This window comes from Pseudophryne corroboree, chromosome 12 (genome assembly GCF_028390025.1).
Source record: "Pseudophryne corroboree isolate aPseCor3 chromosome 12, aPseCor3.hap2, whole genome shotgun sequence".
In the NCBI taxonomy this organism is placed as follows: Eukaryota; Metazoa; Chordata; class Amphibia; order Anura; family Myobatrachidae; genus Pseudophryne; species Pseudophryne corroboree.
The window spans coordinates 35,897,960-35,918,699 of NC_086455.1; the positions used below are offsets into that span (position 1 = coordinate 35,897,960).

General features: G+C 45.4%; 1 protein-coding gene across 1 annotated transcript in view; it reads left to right on the forward strand.

Annotated features, from left to right (window-relative positions):
• LOC134979897 (uncharacterized) overlaps positions 1-20,740 on the forward strand; it is an 83,461-nt gene that overhangs the window by 34,915 nt on the left and 27,806 nt on the right. The window contains exons 3-5 of the mRNA XM_063946519.1: positions 5,270-5,584; positions 9,323-9,598; positions 18,091-18,264. Coding sequence (XP_063802589.1) covers positions 5,270-5,584; positions 9,323-9,598; positions 18,091-18,264 — 765 coding nt within the window. The remainder of the gene's footprint in view (positions 1-5,269; positions 5,585-9,322; positions 9,599-18,090; positions 18,265-20,740) is intronic.

Sequence of the window (20,740 nt, forward strand, 5' to 3'; positions counted from 1 at the left end):
TGGCTTTCCCAGATGTGGCTCAGGCGTTACCTATGGAGAAACTGCGACATGACATCCCAGGACACGCAACTGCACCATGCATCACCATTATATCTGAGTGTGCCTTGGTAATATTTACATCTTGTTCAGTGTGCCGCCAGTTGTAAAAGGTTGAAAATCTCTGCACTAGAATCTAACATCACATTGAAAGAATAACAACCTCAGGGCTTAAAAGACTTATTACAGCCTTGTAATATGCTGCACTCACATGTGCAGTGTCTCAAAGTAATAATATTATTATCTTATTTCTGTAACAAGCCAGAAATACTTCAGCGTCACACATGGAGGGGCGTACAAATGGGATACAAAGTACACACCATGCGTCTCACTGGCTACTGCCACTCTGTGTGTACACGGGGTGTAGTATGGTATGCCGGCGGCCGGGCTCCCGGCGACCAGCATACCGGCGCCGGGATCCCGACCGCCGGCATACCGACAGTGTGGCGAGCGCAAAGGAGCCCCTTGCGGGCTCACTGCACTCGCCACGCTGCGGGCACGGTGGCGTGCTACGTGCGCCACGCTATTTATTCTCCCTCCAGGGGGGTCGTGGACCCCCACGAGGGAGAATAGCTGTCGGTATACTGTGCGCCGGGATCCCGACATTCGGCATACTGAAGACCACCCTGTACATGCTGTGGATTGCACCTACAGTCCCACAGTAGCAAAAGAAATCGCTTGACTCCACAAGTATGGACATATTGGCGGTCATTCAGACCTGATCGCACGCTAGCTTTTTTTGCAGCGGTGCGATCGGGTCTGAACTGCGCATGCGTATGCTCCGCAATGCGCAGGCGCGTCGGCCACCTGCGACGGGGATCGCCGGACAACGACGGATTTAACAAAGATCGCAAGAAGATTGACAGGAAGAGGCCTTTTGTGGGTGTCAACTGACCGTTTCCAGGGAGTGTCCGGGAAAACGCAGGCGTGCCAAGCCATTTGGAGGGAGAGTTCCTGACGTCCCGGAACCCGGACGGATCATTGCAGTGGCTGAGTAAGTCCTGGGCTGTGCGATCGCACCCCTGCACAGCGATTCCCCCCTCCCCCTGTAGGCGGCAAGTACCTGATAGCAGCACTGCAAAAAAAACACCTGCGTATGATCAGGTCTGAATCCCCCCCATTGTGTGTGACTCAGTGGACATGTGCACCTCGTGTCATTAATGCTCTTTCCTTTATTCCCCTGTATGTTAACTGTAGAGTAGATAAGTCATGTTCTGCTCTGTGAGTAGTCATATTTTGGTTGCAGCCCTGTGTATGTATGTTTTCTTGCTTGTTTAATTGTGTGCCATTCTACTGTGTCAGGAAAATTTCTGCTTCTTTGTAAAGGAGAAAATGTAATTCACATTCGTTGCAATCAGTAGCGGATCTTGCCACGGGCAAGCAGGACTTTTGCCCGGGGCGCCGCCTTCCGGAGGGCGCCGCACCATGGCAAGATCCGCCACTGTGCCCCCCGCAGTGCCCCCCGCTTTGAAGTTTCCCTTCATGGAGAGGACGTCATCGCGCACCGCACAGCAAAGGTCCTCTCCATGAAGGGAAACTAGACGCTACGGTCTCTAGTTTACCTTCATGGAGAGGACCTTTGCTGTGCGGTGCGCGATTACGTCATCGCGCACCGCACAGCATAGTGGCACAGACACTAGGGGTCATAATTGACCTCTAGTGTCTATGCTGTTCTATGGGAGAGCGGTCTGGATCAGGAACGGGGATAGTAAGTATACTTTTTTTTATTTTATTTTTTCTTTCAGCGGCACTACAGGGGGCCCAATGGGGGCGTAACTGACCACGCCCCCATTTGAAGCCAAGCCCGTATACTTTGCCCGGGGCGCCACAAGGGCAAGAACCGGCCCTGGTTGCATTATTACAGGACACAATTTTTCTCCATAGCATTTAGGCAACCACGCCACCTGCAGGTCATACTTGAAACATCACTTATAGGCCCTCATTCCGAGTTGTTCGCTCGCTAGCTGCTTTTAGCAGCTTTGCACAAGCTAAGCCGCCGCCTACTGGGAGTTAATCTTAGCTTTGCAGAATTGCGAACGAAAGATTCATAGATTTGCGAAAAGAAACTTCTTTGCAGTTTCTGAGTAGCTCGAGACTTACTCTGCGACTGCGATCAGTTCAGTCAGTTTCGTTCCTGGTTTGACGTCACAAAAACACCCAGCGTTCGCCCAGACACTCCCCCGTTTCTCCAGCCACTCCCGCGTTTTTCCCAGAAACGGCAGCGTTTTTTCGCACACACCCATAAAACGGCCAGTTTCCGCCCAGAAACACCCACATCCTGTCAATCACACTCCGATCACCAGAACGAAGAAATTTCTAAGTAAAGCCGTGAATAAAATACCAAACTTATTAGCAAATTTACTTGGCGCAGACGCACTGCGAACATTGCGCATGCGCATTAGCGACTAATCGCTCCGTTGCGGAAAAAAATAACAAGCGAACAACTCGGAATGAGGGCCATAGTACAATGATATTGATGGTTTAATGCACCATGGGAGCCATAGGTGCCGATTTATGTTTTTGCAGGTGGGTGCTCGGCGGGAGGCGTCAGCGGGAATGAACGGGCGGGCCGCAGCAGTGACTAAAGCCCATTACACATTCTGCCACACACCGTAATGCCCATTACACATTATGCCACACACCGTAATGCCCATTACACATTATGCCACACACCGTAATGCCCATTACACATTATGCCACACACCGTAATACCTATTACACATTATACCACACACTGTAATGCCCATTACACATTATACCACACACCGTAATACCTATTACACATTATACCACACACTGTAATGCCCATTACACATTATACCACACACCGTAATAGCTATTACACATTATACCACACACTGTAATGCCCATTACACATTATACCACACACCGTAATACCTATTACACATTATGCCACACACCGTAATGCCCATTACGCAATATGCCACACACCGTAATGCCCATTATGCGTTATTCCACACACTGTAACGTCAGTTACATATTATGCTACATACAGTTATGGCCCTGACACCATTTTATGCCCCACACACAATAATGCCCCTTATAAATGATGCCACACATTAAGGCTTCTAATTACTTTTAAATTACCTGCCTGTTGTCACTTGTCTCAAGCTCGTTGCCAAGGGTTTCATGCACGTTGTCAGGGGTTTCATGCTCTGGGTTTCATGCTCGCAGGGGTCTCCTGCCAGGGGTTTCATATGCGTTGTCAGGGGTCTCCAGCACGTTGCCAGGGGTTTCATGTGCGTTGCCAACAAAGTATGGGAGGGTGGATGCGGGCATGACTAAGTATACTGCTAGCCAGTGGCGGAACTAGCAAGTGGTCGGCCCAGGTGCAAAAATATGCTTAGAGACCCCACTTAAAATGCGGCGGCCATTTTTGGTGGGATTTTTTACACTGCACTGTACTGAAGCGCTTCCGCAGCCCTCAGCGTGTCTCTCTCAATCCACTGCAGGGGCTGCGGCGGCTAGCAGTAACTGGTGCAGTGGCTGGTTCCGTGGGTTTCCTGATTGACCGTGGGTGCTCGGGACCGGGAGCACCCACGGAATCGGTGCCTATGATGGGAGCAGTGGGGCAAGTAGAAAAAATGTCTTATAGGTACTGTGCGCGTTTGCCAAAAAATGGGTGTGGGCAGCCAATGAAAATGGGAGCATGATACGTATATGGGGGGCCAGATGCACAAATGCCCCCACAGTGCCAGATGCACAAATGCCCCCACAGTGCCAGATACACATATGCCAGATATGCCCCCACAGTGCCAGAAACACATATGCCCCCACAGTGCCAGATGCACATATACCCCCACAGTGCCAGATGTGCCCCCACAGTGTCAGATATGCCCAAACACTCCAGATATGCCCCCACTTTGCCAGATACACATGCCCCCAGAGTGCCAGATATGCCCCTTCAGTGCCAGATATGCCCCCACAGTGCCAGATACACATGCCCCCAGAGTGCCAGATATGCCCCCACAGTGCCATATATGCCCCCACAGTGCCAGATATATCCCCACTTTGCCAGATACACATGCCCCCACAGTGCTAGATATGCCCCCACAGTGCCAGATACACATATGCCCTAAGAGTGGCAGAAATGCCCCTTCAGTGCCAGATATGCCCCAATTTGCCAGATACACATGCCCCCAGAGTGCCAGACATGCCCTCAGAGTGCCAGATATGCCCCAGCAGTGCAACTCACCATTGTTGCTGCTGCCTGGGGCTGGCACTGTCTGCTGCTGCTGCTGGGGAGAGGAGAGCGTAGCACGCACCCCTCCTGCTCCTCTCCTGCCCTCAGGCCGGTCTCCACTTCCTCCTGCTGCGCGGCATCCTGTATATTAGATCTGGCGTTGGTGCGCGAGCCAATCAGTGCTTGCGGTCCAGAAGCGGCGGCTCCTGATTGGCTGCCGGTCCGAGAGCTCTGATTGGCTCACGAACCGGCGTTTCAGTGCACGCCACCCCCGCCACTGCCCCCGGACTCAGGGGACTCAGGCAGTTGAGGGACAGGAGAGGAGTGCGCATGCTGCGCTCTCCTTCCTCCAACACCCGGTGTCTGCAAGGTGGTGGTACGGCGTACTGGCTGGGAATTTCTTACCGGTATGCAGCACTGCATGGGAGAGATTTCTGACTGAAAGTGAGAGACAGCTGCAGTTGACAACCAGAAGCAGCTATGAGAGTAGTGATGGCCATCGGTGGGTAAACAGTTGATGGACACCATTGACTGTACCATTGGTGGCTGCCATCGATTGTATAAATAAAACCATCGGCAGTCGCAGGGAAACCATTATTGGTTTTACCCACTGATGGTCATTTCTGTTCTTTGACATGCTGGGCTGCCAGCCTATCAGAACCGGGGGGAATGGGGGGGCTTCGTGAGTGCGTCGGGTGGAGGGCACTGTGTACCGGTATTAATGAAAAAAACAACCCATCAGGGGGCTCTATATCACTGATTATCCACCATCTATGGCAAAACTATCTGGCTTCAGCTGTTTTGCAAACATTGGTTGTCAATGACCATCCCTAACGTGTGGGTTGTAGGTAACAATTAGTGGGGGCTTTATATCTACATTTTGGAAAGCGCAATGGAATATGTGTGCACTATATAAATAAACATTACTAAAATAAATAAGCTGATGCAAAGAACAGTAACACATAACATTTAATGTGAATATTCCTTCATATTATTACTTATATAACCTGTACTTATCTGCTCTTTCAGGACCAGTACCCATACGGCTGATAAACGGACCTGGCATCTGTGCTGGGAGAGTTGAAGTACTCTACAATGATAAATGGGGATCAGTGTGTGACGATTTCTGGGACAGCCCTGATGCACAGGTTGTGTGTAGTCAGCTGAAGTGTGGAGTTGCTTTGATAGCTCTACCAAATGCAGCTTTTGGACCAGCTAATGATACCATTTGGTTGGATGATGTGAAATGTCTTGGAACGGAGTCGGATATCACTAAATGCCCCCATAATGGTTGGGGAAAACATAACTGTAACCATAACGAAGACGCCAGTGCTGTTTGCTCAGGTAAAAATAACTGAATTCTAGTATGAAAGTATTTTGCATCAACAGGGAACTCCCCCCCCCCATTTCTTCCCCAAGCCTGAAATCATAACTGATGTGTTGCAGAAGAGGTTGGACACCGGATGGTATAATATAATTACTTCCCAGCTTTGTTTACTCCAAAAATATTCAGATGTTGATTCATGGATACTGCTATATTTCTGTGAAAGTGCCTGTGAATCACTGTATACTGGCGTGAATCACTGTATATACCCACAAGAACCATTGACCAGAAGCAATAGGCTTCTAAATACTGAACCATAAATAGAAGAGACAAAAAATAGCGTCTTTCCTTCTGTCAGAACCCTGGGGACTTAATGATGAAAGTGTGTTGATCCCAACTTTACAGGGGTCAAATTTTAAAAACTCCTATGTGTATATAGGCCTGAAGTTATCCCAATTTTAAGTTCTCCAAAGCTTTAGATCTTACACGAGCCCAAGTTCTAACCCATGCCTTAAAACTTCTTAGGACAGACACTTTGGTATAAAACAACCATTAGTAAGTTTACGGCTCTAAAGAAACCCATATTCTGATCAACCTCTGTATAGAATTGATGAGATGACAATACGGATTATTGAAAAACTAAGTCAGACAATAACGTCAATCTGACGGCTGAGTGCCATAGGTTTCGGATGTGGCCTAACCTGTTTTTTGGAATTCAAATCATAAAATGTGATCAGGCTGCAGTATAAAACTATTAGGATTCCTTACAGAACTCTTTAATTACTATATACTGTTTGTAGGAAACACTCGGAAAGTATAGTTTGTTACAGTATGTTGTAACCCTTTGAATACCACTATCACAGGCTCCAAAAACTACTGCTCTCCTAATCATAACCAAGCATTTTGTGAACCAGGGGGAAGCAGTTCACAAGGACCTACAGTAATGCCTAATAAATTCCTGAACACGTGGACACAACGGGATGTGGTTAAGATACCAGCTGTTGGGATCCCAACAGTAGGAACCCCGGCACCGGAATCTCAACAGCCGGCATTCCAACCGGGGAAGGTCAGGTTTAGGCGCCACCCAGGAGATTAGGGTTAGCCTCGGGAGGGGGGAGTAGGGATAGGCACCACCAGGGGGAGGTTAGGTTTAGGCACTAAGGGGGAGAGTTAGGCTGCGGGAAGGGGGGGGGGGGGGGTAGGAGGGTTAGATTTAGGCACCACTGGGAGAGTGGGGAGGTTAAGGGTAGGCACTAAGGGGGAAGGTTAGGGGAGAGGAAATAGCATACTTACCTCGCCCCTGTTAGACTTTTAAAGTTCGGGATGCCAGTGTTGGTATTGTGACCGCTGGCTTCCTGTCTGCTGGTCACACATACCGAACGCAACACAACATTTACTATTAAATCTCTCTGTGTACCATGTGTCTCAATGCTCCTCCATGGTCAATTTAGATACTTAAAAAAAATGTAAAGGTAAATGTAATGTAATAAACAGAACAAAATCCTATTACAATAGGTACAACATGAAAAAAGGATGCCAGATGGCAAAGTGTGCAGTTGATGGCCATGAGACAGGGGCATAGCCAGAACTTTCTGGCTCCCATAGCAACATTTTGAAGAGGCCCCTTCTCTCTCCATAGTGGTTGTCATGTCATGCCCCATAGTAGTGCCATAGTTCATTTTATGCCCCATAGTGGTGCCACAGGATTTTCAATATAAAGTCCGTTCAGGAAAAGGACACTTCAATTTGAAGCGGTTTAGACTTATTCACAAAAGGACCACCGTTTTATTTTATATATCTTTATATTTTTCTTCTTTTGTTGATTGAATTTTCATATACTTTGTTGGACTTATTATCAAGCCACGTCCCCATATCACCTGACAAACAGATAGACAATCTATATGTTTGAAATCTATTTTATTATTTTGAATTCAAATGAATTCATTTGACAATTCATCACTTTGTCTATATCAAAGGTATCCATCATATTGTACCTTTCCATTTAACCACGTTAGCTGACAGCACTGTAGGGGTTGAGCGCAGTTAGGTGTAACACCTGGTTGTCATTTGTTAATATATAGGGGGATTAGGACACCCCTTGAACCAGCAGCACACCCCAAACAGTAATACCTTTTACACCTCTGTGCGCCGATTACCCATCCTGGTTACATTTATCACATAGCTTCAAAATACGGTTTGTATTTGATTTCGCAAACAAATGTTCCTCATCCTTCCTGCATATACCATTCAGGATTCGTATATCAATCACACCAGCTACATAAATAAATACAGGTTCCAAACCCATACCAATCCATACCACTTTACATATAGAATAAAGAAATTCCTCGTGATTAACATCTTTCCCTGAGGAGCTTACACTCCCTTCCATTACCCACCGTGCACTGCCCAACATCAAAAGGTTTTTGTTATTCACCCGATCTGCTAGGAGAGGGCAATTAGCATCCCATTTCCTAGTCACAGGAGGTAGGGGATCCTTATTCAGTCATATATAGTAAGTGCATTTTTCCCTTTAAAATACATGTGACCACATCTTAAATATAAATACATTTAAACATGCAATCCTACAACTGTGCACAGAGCACTACATATGACATGTTAAAACACATCATTAAACATATTTTTAAACAGTCCGCATCTGGCGCCGTAAGTACATTTAACAGTGGCGCCAAGCGCCTATTGTCCCTAAAATGGCACCGGGCACTTAAGGGTGCCGTGGCCGCCATTAACCATGTGGCCGCCAGGGTCTCCGGCCACAGAACATTATTAACATCCACTGCCCATTGACCTCTTATTTTATCTCACCTTACTTGCCACTGGTGATGCTTAAAGTGTTCAATCCCTACTGACAGCTTTTGAATCTTACACGGCAACCCCACATCTGTTTTGGCAGCCTGGCTAGCTACCTAATGTCAGGTCATATCATGGCACAACTGTTGAAAGGCTGTCTCTCCTTCCCTGCATCATGCTTAGCCTCCTGCGTCTCCTCAGTCCCTTCTGCTTCCACACCATGGTTTTGTGGTGGGTAAGAATGGCCTATCATTGGCCCACGTGCAGATTGTCTGTTTGGGTTCATTCCGTTTAGGAGAGATTTGTCAAAGCTTGGAGACAGTTAAAGTACCAACCAATCAGCTCCTAACTGTCATTTTTCAAACACAGCTTGTAAAATGACAGAAGCTGATTGGTTAGTACTTTCTCTCTCAACTTTATCTCTCTCCAAGGTTTGATAGATCTCACCCTATAACTGAAGTCAGTACCACCCTACTGAAAGGTTTGCTTTTGTTGGAGGTAAGTTGATTTGAAAAATTATGAAAACTAATGCTTAGTAAATATTTTATTTGGCTATCTCAAACTGATGGCGATGCCCATTGGTTTGAGAATAACCCCAAACCTGACACTTAATAAATTAACCCCTTAGCCTTAGTATTCATAATTTCATTGTTTTTTGAAACTTGAATAGTAGAATAATTTTAGATCAATCATAAGTGAATTAAACTTAATCGGCAATTTTAAACTCTACGTTTTTTTTAAATCTATGTAACATTATTATAACTTTATTGAACAGTCTTAAACATCTGAAAAATATAAGTGGATATTAGAATTAATTATGGAAAGATCTATATTTAAATATATAGAATTGTATTTTAAAACATGAAACTGGCGAATATTGATTTTTTTTTCCCATTGTGACGTAAACCTGTTATGTTTATGTTTTTTCATTTCTATTTTCCCTCTTACAGAAAATTTGCCCAAACCGGTAATCTCCATAGTTTTTGTAAACCATTCATTTGAGCTGCAATGTACTGTTCCAAAGTTGCATCTGAATCTAACCATTTCCATAGTGAATACAAAAACCAACGCTACACTAACCAGAATTTTGACTACTCGGAAGAATTATGTAACCCACAAGCCCAGTGAACCAGAGAAACATGGAGTTGCTTTATACGCTTGTCAATATGAAACAGGGGCGAACAATGTGTCCTTTATATCACCTTTGAGTGACCCTTTATGTGTAGGTAAGTCATCATGTGTATTATTTATCTGTATGTTATTATGTAATATTTCTTTTAAACAGGTTTTCCTGCTTACAGTAGGTTACACCAATTTCCAAACATAACTTTGAAAAGTTGTGAGAGAAAGTGTTCAATGTGTTGAGACCAAGCATCCCCTTTGATAAGGTTTGTGACTGTTTTGAGGTAGGTATGGTATGTGTGTACCACTATTTAGTCCAACACATACTCTAGGCAGGGCCATCTTAACAGCAGTGGAGGCACCTGGGCAATAGTGGATCTTGCTACGGGCAAGCAGGATTTTTGCCCTGGGCGCCGCCGCCATATGGAGGGCGCCGCCGCCGTGGCAAGATCCGCTACTGGTGCCGCCCCCGGTACTGTGCGGTGCACAATTAAGTAATCGAGCACCGCACTGCATTGTGGGAGCGGCACATGTAGACGCTAGAGGTCATAATTGACCTCTAGTGTCTATGCGGTGCTATGGGAGAGACGTCATGACGTCTCTCCCATAGATCAGAGGAGCGGTGCCGGCGGCAGGAGACGGAGGGCAGCAGCAGTCTGTAAGCAGGAGCGGGGATTGTAAGTATTAATTTATTTTTATTTTCTACTCTACAGGGGGCACAGTACTGGGGGCAATACTACTGGGGGCACTGTACTGGGGGCACAGCTACAGGGGGCATAACTGACCACACCCCTTTTCCATGAAGCCACACCCCTATTTTTTCTCTCGGGGCACCGCAAGGTCTAGTTCCGGCCCTGCACCTGGGCATAGCAATGCACCGGGGCCCCTACCCATCCCCCAGCAATAGGGGTGGGGAAGCTATCAGCGGCAGCTCTGATCTGATCTATCTCCCGCTCAGCATGTAGGACCTTGAGCAGTAATTTCTGCTAATTACTCCTTTACTGGACAGATGGTGGGAGATGGGGTAGTTGGGAAAACACTAAACCTATGGAAGGGGGCATTGAGATGAATGAAGGGGCCCCGGTACATGACTTCCAGGGTGGTAGGGGGTGTTTAATATGCAGGGGAAGGGTGGATAGTGGGGGATGCAATCGTGACCGGCGCTCGGGATCCCGGTGGTCACCATGCCGACACCGGGATCCCGAGCAATCAAAATGCCGGCAGACATAAAGCAAAGCCTCAGGAACTACTTCCATGGGTTGGTGTCCACGACAACCATAGAGTGGGAATAGAACCTGTGGCAAGTGCAACGAGCCACCAAACCCGCTGCATGGCGAATGCTGTGCTCACCTTCTGCCGGCAATCTGCTGCCGGGATCCCAGGGTGGGTATGCTGACCGCCGGGATACTGAGCTCCGGTCTCCCAAACCAATACTGGAGGCACAATCTACAACAGGCGATAGCGACGAGCAGAGCAGCGCATTACTATAGCTATGGGCATACACTCAGAGAGATCCGTGCTTAATTTCTAAGCAATCTAGTCAGATTGCTTAGAAATAAAGCACAGATCTCTCCGGGTGTGCCCCCCTTAAGGGATCAGATTTCAGAAGCCCGAGCAATCCACCAACGAATATACAAACCTGCATACCAGGTGTGTGGAGCTGAAGCAGGGACCAGCTGCTGGAAGGCTGATACTGTAGCTCTGGTTCTGGGCATAGTAGAGACAACCTGCCAGTTTCCACCAAAAGGGGAGAGTCCCAGCTTTTGGAGTATACCCTCAGAAAATCTCCAAGTCAGACAGAACCTGAGATACAACTGCCCATTGAGCCCATACGAAAAGATGGCCTTGACTCTAGGAGAGCTATGTTCACCTGGGTTGATTATGACAATCAGTCTCCCAAAGGCCTCAGGGAAATTGTGTCAACCACTAGCCATAGACTTCCTTTACTAGCGGTTGGCTATGTTGTGCCAGAAGTGCTAGTCAACTGGAACATGGCACATGCCAGACTGGCTGTCCTGTTATTTTACCCGGTGCTGCCACATCCTTGTCTTGCACATGCTTCCCAACTGGCTCCACAGTTTACTGTGTGCCATCTGCTGCAGTGGCAGTTATTACTACCTGGGTGCTCTCCTCATTTCCAGTGTGTTCCTGAGATACTCCAAGTGCTTGTCACTACTACTGGTCACTCTCCATAGTTTTCAGTGCATTGCTGTGATACTCCAAGCATTAGCCATTATACTGGAGGCTCTCCTCAGTTCCAGTGTGTTCCTGAGATGCTCTCACTACAGTCACTATTACTGGGCACTCTCCACACCTTCCAGGTTGGTCATGTGTCAATAGTCCCTTTGCTGGGTGCTAACCACAGACTCTAGTCACTCATTAATGTCTGTGCTGTGCCAGGGCCGAAACTAGGATTTTCGTCACCCAGGGCAAGGCAGTAATGTGGCACCCCCACCCAAAAAATGCAGATCTCTTTACTTTTGAACAATTTTTAGATGCTTTTTATTTAACACTCCTGTCACTCAAATGGCCAGTAAAATATTTATATCATGTGCCACACCATGCCCCAATTCATATTATATGATACATAGTGCCCCAAATCACATTATACGGCACACTGTGCCCTAAATCACTTTAAATAGCACATAGTGCCCCCAGTTCACATTATATACTGCACAGTTCCCCCAATTCACATTATATGCCACAACACTCCCCAAATTCACATTATCAGCCCCATTGTGCCCCTATTTAACATATGCACCCCCAGTTCATATTATTGGCCCTATGTGCCCTCAATTCACATTATGTGTCACACAGTGCCACAATTCATATTACGTGATGCACAGTGTTCCCAAATCACATTATACAGTACATAGCACAGTGCCCCCAATTCACATTATTTGCCCTATAGTACAATCAATTCACATGACAGGGAGCTATTTGTCGCAGCCCAGATCACAGCGGCTGCGTGTGACGTCACGCAGCCGCCACGGCCTGCCCCCCCCCAACGGCCCAAGCATGCCTGCGCAGTTCAGGCCTGATCGCTGTTGTGCGAAAACGTACAGCACCAATCAGGTCTGAATTAGCCCCATTGTCAGTAGCTGGCAGGGACTGCTGGTCTTTGTTTGTACTGATATTTTGGGGGCTCTTGGGTTATTTCCTTGTAAATCAGATTAAAGCTTTAAAATAGATGCATTTATGACCCAATACAGGAACTGTCATTGTTTAGAGTTGGCAAATGGCATACCATATATTTGCAAATGTGTGTAACTAAGTCCTGTGAGTGTTAGTCACTAATAGAATGCTAGTGTTGTTACTAGTTATATACTCCTTATAGAACATTTCCTTGATTTAGTTGTAAATGGAGTTTTTAGCTATTCCCAATCTCATGTTCTCACAAGTCTGTTTATCAAGGAGGCAAAGTCTTTCTTCCATGCTGCTTCATGATAGCTTTACACAAGTCTAGCAGCGTCAACAGGGTTGGGCTGATCCATAGGTGTACCGGGAAAACCACCTGGTGGGCCCTACTGCTTAACGGGCCACTCCCTCTTTATACATTACTAGAGGGTACTGTAAGTAATTTGGTGGAGCAGGCCCAAGAATGAACTTGGAAGCTTGATTTGTTGCTATGGAAACTTCACCAAGATTAGCCCTCTTGCCAATCAAAGTGGGCAGCACTGACACACCATTCTTCCCTATATTTTAAAGGTGCACTGTTCTTTGTATGCTGACTATATACTCTATAACGGTTAGCCACACCTCCTCGGGTGGCTGCCACACCCCTTGGCTTGGTCCTTGACCACTGCATTCCCCACATATTCAGGGTTTGGTAATCCCCAGTGAAAACTGCAGGTCTTTACCGACCAACTGGTGCCAGGTGCAATCTATTTTTTTGCATGGCTCATTTCTGGTGGAAACCTAGAGTTGTTCCAGATGGGAGTAAGCAGGGAAACAAAAGACATGATACGTTGTTTTAAAGTATTAATTTCATAGTTTCAAAAAGAATCTAAGAGATGGAAATAGGTGGAAACAAAGGAGAAATTGTGTCACAAATGTGGGATTTTGTGAATCCAAGGTCAGGTCTCTGACTGATGTGGAACCAGGAGTTGGTATAGTGAAGGTAGCTGGACTGATATAATTCTTGCTCATAGACTGCTGTTACAAATCCAATACTGAGCAGTTGGCAGAGACCCAGAACAGGGGAGCGGAGTCTATCACGTTGGTGGTCTTCACCAGGGACTCCCGCAAGGAAGTTTGAACTTTGCTGCGCCCGACGTGCAGGTCGTGGTCCCCCTGTCTGTCCCGTATTGGCATTAGATAGAATCTGTGGTAACTTGACTGGTTAAACGACGGACAGACTGTGGAATGGAAACTGGAACCTATGATACTAAATAGTCAGCTGGAGCCGATGGTGCCTAGATGTTTGCTGGAACCAAAGATGCTAAGATGTCAGCTGGAACCGATGGTGCTTAGATGTTTTCTGGAACCAAAGATACTAAAATGTCGTCTGGAACCGATGGTCTAGGATATTGGCTGAACCAATGGTTAGATATCATCTGGAAACGATGGTACTAAGATATCGGCTGGAATCGATGGTACTAAAATATTGGCTGGAACCGATGGAGCCAGTGGATGCACAGAATGGAAATCACATTGGAGTCACTTTGCGGAGAAAAAAACACGAGTACAGAAAGCATGCAGCTAGGCTGAGAGCAGAGTTGCACTGGTGGCTTGTGACTCCAATTCAGACTCTTTATACCGTTAGAGAGGCAGGGATTGGTAGCTGCAGTCAGCTGGGTAACTGATTGTTCAGGATTGGATGCAGACTAGTCATGTGACTGGAGCCAAGATGGCGGCTCCCCGTTCGTGGAGCTGGCGGGAATAATCTCCTCTGGACCCCCATGCCTTGCACGGCTGACCTCCTGCTATCCGTGGCGCTGCCAGACAGACAGGGCTGGAGCTCATGGAGAGGTGAGAAGTGGGTCTCCTGCAGCACCTGCCTCCGGACTGGGACAGATTGTTGAACTTTGTGTAGAAGGGAGAGGGGGACTGCAATCGGGAGGGTCAAAGAAAAGATACCACAAGGTCTTCCAGACACTTATAGATAGTTGGAAACTTGACCTCTATCAAGAAATTGTTTATTTTGCATTATCTGAAAAGCATGGATGGTGTGGTGGTTAGCATTACTGCCATACAGCATTTAGGTCATGAGCTCCGTTCACAGTTATGGCTTATCTGTGTTGGAGTTATTTGTGTGGGTTTCTTCCAGGTCCTCCAATTTTCTCCCACACTCCAAAAACATACTGGTACTGTAGGTTAATTGCATTCTGAGAAAATGTACTGTTTTGTGTGTGCACATGTATGTTAGAGACTTTAGACCAGGCATGGCCAACCTGTGGCTCTCCAGCAGTTGTGAAACTACGAGTTCCAGCTTGCCCTACCACAGTTGGGGTGTATAGATTCACAACAGCAGGAGAGCCACAGGTTGGCAAGGCCTGATTTAGACTGCATTCTCCAATGGAGCAGAGATCAAAACAAATTACATATATTATCTGTACAGCGCTGCATAAACTTTTGGCACTAGATAAATGAATAATAAGAATTTTACAATGGTGAAAAGTAAAGTAGTTAGCCAATAGTTACAGTACGCTGTTGACAGTGTAATGTTGACTGCACAATGTTAAAGCATCATGTTTAAAGCTTTAGGGGGACATGTACTAAGTAGTGATAAAAGTAGAGAAGTGAGCCGGTGGAGAAGTTGTCCATGGCAACCAATCAGCTGCTCTTTATACTTTTATAGTACTGATTGGTTGCCATGGGCAACTTCTCCACTAGCTCATTCTCCACTTTCATCACTGCTTAGTACATCTCCCCCATAATCTCAACTCGGTTAAAATGCTTTCAATAACATTACCACTGCATCGTCATTATACAATCGACTTTACACTTTCAACATTTTGACTGTCAATTGTATAAAGATTATACGAAACCCAAGAAAAGTATCTAAAAAATGTAATTTTCTCTGCATATTACATCATACATTGACTTCTGAGTCCTAGATAAGAACATAGATGTCCTTGGTGTAGATGTCCATTGTTCTTTTTCCAAGACACCTTTTATTTTTATTATTTTCATTTTATTTTATTCTCTCTAAACACACTGTAATGGGGTAAGTGGACGGTGAGGTTTGGTGGGTTGGAGGTTTGGACTTCTTCAGCTCCCCTTCCAGAGCGGAGCATGTGCAAAACCCTGGGGTTGGCAGCTGTCTAAGTTTTATGAGGTATTGGAGGTGTTTGGTGGCTATGGACCCTTTCCCTAAGATGTTTTCACCCATACATTGTTCATTGTACCTTGTTCAGAGAGGAAGGTTGGATTGATACGCAATGGTAATGCACTGACAGCAATCTCCAACAAAAAAATTATCTTATTGAGCCGCAAACAACTCTAGATTAAAGATGGTGATTAGTTATCTGGCAAAATTGGACAATTACAATAATAATAATGATGAATTTAAGAAGACAAGAAAATCAGATTTGACCACAGCCAATGTCACTGTTCTTTAGTATTGCAAAAAGAATGTAAATAGCAAAGGTATCTTCGGATCTCCAGCTATGCAACTTTCTCTGTAGTAATTGTCTTCAAACAAATAACCCAGTCTTTACTCTTTAAAGCAACTCAATGTCTCTTTCAAGTTCCTCTCACAAGTAATGTCTCTGCACTGGTAAAGTGTGTTCAAACAGGTGTCACTCTGTGGGCATCCCTTTTCTCCATGTGGTTGTGAGCAGTATGTGTGTGACAAATGCGCAATTGGGTCTAACACTCACCCGCTTGTAATCCGCAACACACACAGTCTCTGTTTACTCACTTTGAACCTCTCAGGCTCTCTGACTGGACCTGTCTCAGTGGTTTTCAGCCTCTCAAGATGTCTGCACCATCCGCACCCCTGCATAGGCTTGGTAGTCCACGGCTGCGATGTCTTACAGCCCCGCTCTCCTTGTTCTCTGCACTCATGGAAGAACCCTGCTGCTCTGCAGCACTGCTCTACACCGCTTGCGTGACCACCTGGTTTGCTCCGATTCAGCTTCTCCCACTCCACTCCTCATAACACTACCCGTTCCTTCAATGGCTTCTCTCCAACTCTGTCACCTCCCTCTTCTTCTCACAAGGCTCCGCTTGCTTTCTCTCTCTGTCCAATTGGCTCTGCCACCTCACCAGTATAGAACACATGACCATCCTTTAACCCCTGCTGTACCAGTAACACTAACTACCAGGTTGCAAACACTGTTCTTTTTATTTTTAAAGGGGCACATACAAGTTTCGGGGGGGGGGGGGGGGCACACGTGTCAGGAAAACTGATGATCAGTCCCCCCGCTGCAGCTGATCTATGTACATGCAAAGATCAGCTGAATAGTGCTCAGGGGGTAAACAAAGTTCTCCATCTCGCACTTTTGCCCCCGGTGCATCATTTTGGAAGAAGATGAATTAGGGCGACAAAACGGCCATCGGACTGCCAGCCAGATGGTGCAGCTTGTAAAGATTTGATGGCATTTGATAAGTATTTGAGCTTGTTTTGCATGCTATGTACTTTATTGTGGTCTGATAGTACTTACAATGTGGTTTGAGGTTTTATAAAACGATTGTGTGTGTGTGTGTGTGTGTGTGTGTGTGTGTGTGTGTGTGTGTGTGTTAGTATTCTGGTTTATACTGGACTATTGCTGCTATATAGATATAATGTATATATATATATATATATATATATATATATATCTGTACACACAGACAAAAGTCCAGCACTAATATGAACGGAGCATATTATTGTCACTGTTTCAGGGCTCCCATGCCCTTTCATCAGGACTACATCAAGCCAAACAGCATGCATGAGCTTGGGATTATTGCAGTGCACAGATTGTTCAACCATACTCACAATAGCACTAATATGTAGCGTAGATGAAGCAGAGCATACAGCGGACCAGCTTGTCATGTTATGCTAGTGGCAATATATGCAGGCTAAAGCGGTTACCCCAGAGCTTAGTACTGAGTGTGGGAACTGCAAGGGACTGCAGATTGGACCTGCAGGTTTTTTACATTGTGAAACTGCAAGGGATTGTAGCTACAGATATAGAAGCCAGGAATCCTTTTGAAGATTAGTTGAACTGGCAAAGCCCAGGTGCTTTGTAATGGTTTATATAGGGCACTCTGCAACAGGATTGGACATTGAAGTCATGTGAGAAGTAAGTCTCTGTGAATGGCTTCAATAGTGTCATCTGGCCTCAGGCAAGATGGCTGCACCCATGAAGCCAGAAGAGCAAAACATATTCTTTCTTAATACCTTTGAATAAAATATTTATCCAATGTACAGTACTAATGAGTTTTTATTTCATAAACCAGCTACCAACATTGGCATGGAGGTTTGCCTGTAAGCATTAGAATTTTTTGGATGCTTCATTCATAACATGTACTATGGAAGAATCATCTAGAATTAGAGATGCACTTAAGGAATGTATTCTAACAAATTTAGGACATAATCCTCATTGAGAAAATGGATAGGAGTCTTATTTGTTAAAGTTTGTGATTACTAATTCCCTCTGTTTTGCAGCACATTCAGACAATGGAAGTCACGTGATCAGTATCTCAGAGAACGGATTGTTGTGCACTAGTAGTGTAGTAGCAAGCAACTGGAGTACTACTACTACTACTACAACAACAACAACAACAACAACAACAACATCTGGTCACATTGAAGTTGGAACAGTCATGGAGCAAAGCACAGGTGAATGATGAACATTTACATAGTTTTAGAAGGATGAGTTAAGTTATTACATAGCAGTATACAATTCCTATTTTAGAGGGCTATTTATCATAGGTAGAGGTGGGGTTCTGGAAAGCCTCATTCTTATCACTGTATATTGTAACAAAAAGGAATGAAGTTTTGATGCTATTTATCAATCATCTCTTACCTGGACAGTGGTTTCGGCAACAGCTCATGGCAGTGACAAGTAAACAGTAAAGTGTTAGCTTATCTATCACCTCACAGCCGGGTTTGGGCCCCACTTGCCTAAATCACATTGTAGAAACCCCTTCGGTATAAAACCAAAATGTAGCCTATAGCTACAAACGTCATCAAAAGAAGGTGTAAGTTATCAAGTGTATTGGCTCCAAAAAGCTTTTCATATGTCAATAAATTGGAGAAGACCACAATCCCCACTGAAAAAGATGGGAACTCTGTATTCCTGCTTTACTTAGCTGAATATAGCAAATACCTCTGGTATCTTCTGAGTTCTGCCCTTGGTGAATTGCAGTGATACCGGATCATACAGAAACTGATGATTCCAATTCATTTAAGGAAGTTTCCACATTATTTAAAGGAGTGATAAGTTTGATAACTAGGCCCTTATTCTGCATTTTCACAAAAGATCTGAAAATGTACAAGACGGTAATGACTAGAAGTGGAAGCTAAACACCTACATACCTTCATCCAGTTGTACGAGATCCCTATTTTGCACATGTGCTTCTATCTCCAGCATATTACCCCAATTTCTCTCATTTATTTTGATAATTAAAGTGTAGTTCATGGAAAGTTCTTGATTTTTTTTTTATATCTTCTTTAATTACCGTAAGTAGTGTATTCCAGTTAGGGGTGTCTACTGTTTGTTCTATCTGAATATAACGTATCTGCTTCTATCCTAGCTAATCTGGGTCTCTAGCTTTAGGGGTAATCCATTAATAATGTGATTAGTGGAGCAAATCCTGCATTCTGTGTATGTGCCACAATGTACTATTGAATGCAATGCAGCACTGATAGTGTGGCATGGAACGAACTACTATAAATGGATGAATTAGAGCCACTGGGGGTAATTCAGACCTGATCGTAGCAGCAACTTTTTAGCAGTTGGGCAAAACCATGTGCACTGCAGGGGGAGCAGATATAACATGTGCAGAGAGAGTTAGATTTGGGTGGGGTGTGTTCAAACTAAAATCTAAATTGCAGTGTAGAATTAAAGCAGCCAGTATTTACCCTGCACAGAAACAATATAACCCACCTAAATCTAAATCTCTCTGCAAATGTTATATCTGCCACACCTGCAGTGCACATGGTTTTGCCCAACTGCTAACAAATTTGCTGCTGCGATCAGGTCTGAATTACCCCCTCTGTTATTAGCTAGTAATTGGGTAACCATTCTTACCACTTGACCCTAAATTCCAAAAGAAAATAAGAGCTGTAGTAGATAAACTGAGAGAAATGAGAGTGTGGGGAATTAAATCCACTTTATTTTTTATTTCAGTCATTTATGAACTAGAAAATATAGCAGCACTCAGTAAAATGTACTTTGTGCAAGTGCATTCATTAGTCCTCCTCATGGTATGTGGTTAGGATCCTGGTAGCTGGGATCCCCACAATCAGAATACCGTCAGCGGGATCTCGACGGTCTGAATCCGACATCGGGATCCCGAAGGTAAGTATGAGGGGATTAGGGGTTAGGCAGCAGGGGAAAGGTTAGGGTTTGGCTGCAGGCGTGGGGGAGGTTAGGGTTAGGCTGGGGGTGGTGTTTAGGGTTAGGCTGAGCAGGGCCGGATCTAGGGGGGGGGGGCGAAGGGGGCGACCGCCCCCCCTAACACAGTCATAGCCACACCCACTTTTGAGCAGAAGAGAGCTCTACGGGGTGAGCCTGAGGCAGAACGATGTGCTGCAGCTTATACCACAGCAGTACAGAGGAGCCAGGAGAGCAAGAGTTACAGAGCATTTGCCCCTCACTTGCTGGTGTGTGGGTACTAGGGCTAATAAATACAATTACCCCATAGCACAGTCACATGTACATAGAACACTCAGAAAGCTCTATCTCAGTCTCACTCAAAAAGTTCAGTCAGAATTGAGAGAGGAGGAGTTAGGATTGCAGATGGGAGGAGTTGGGACTGTAGAGGGAGGAGTCAAGATTAAACAGTAAACCGCCCCCCCTAAAGAAAAGTCTAGATCCGTCCCTGAGGCTGAGAGAGGGGGAAGTTAGGCAGTGGGAGGGGGAAGTTACGGTTAAATTGCGGGAGGGGCGGGTTAGGCTTAGGAGTAGGATAAAAATACTTACTGCCATCCGTCGAGATTCTTACCGTCGGGATCCCACTGTCGGTATTCTGACCATCGGGAACCCAACTGCTCGGATACCCAACCCCTCCTCATGCACAAGGTGCACTCCTACATTAAACTTTAGAGAACGGTTTCTCATAAAAAAAAAAATCAAAAACCACTATGCAAC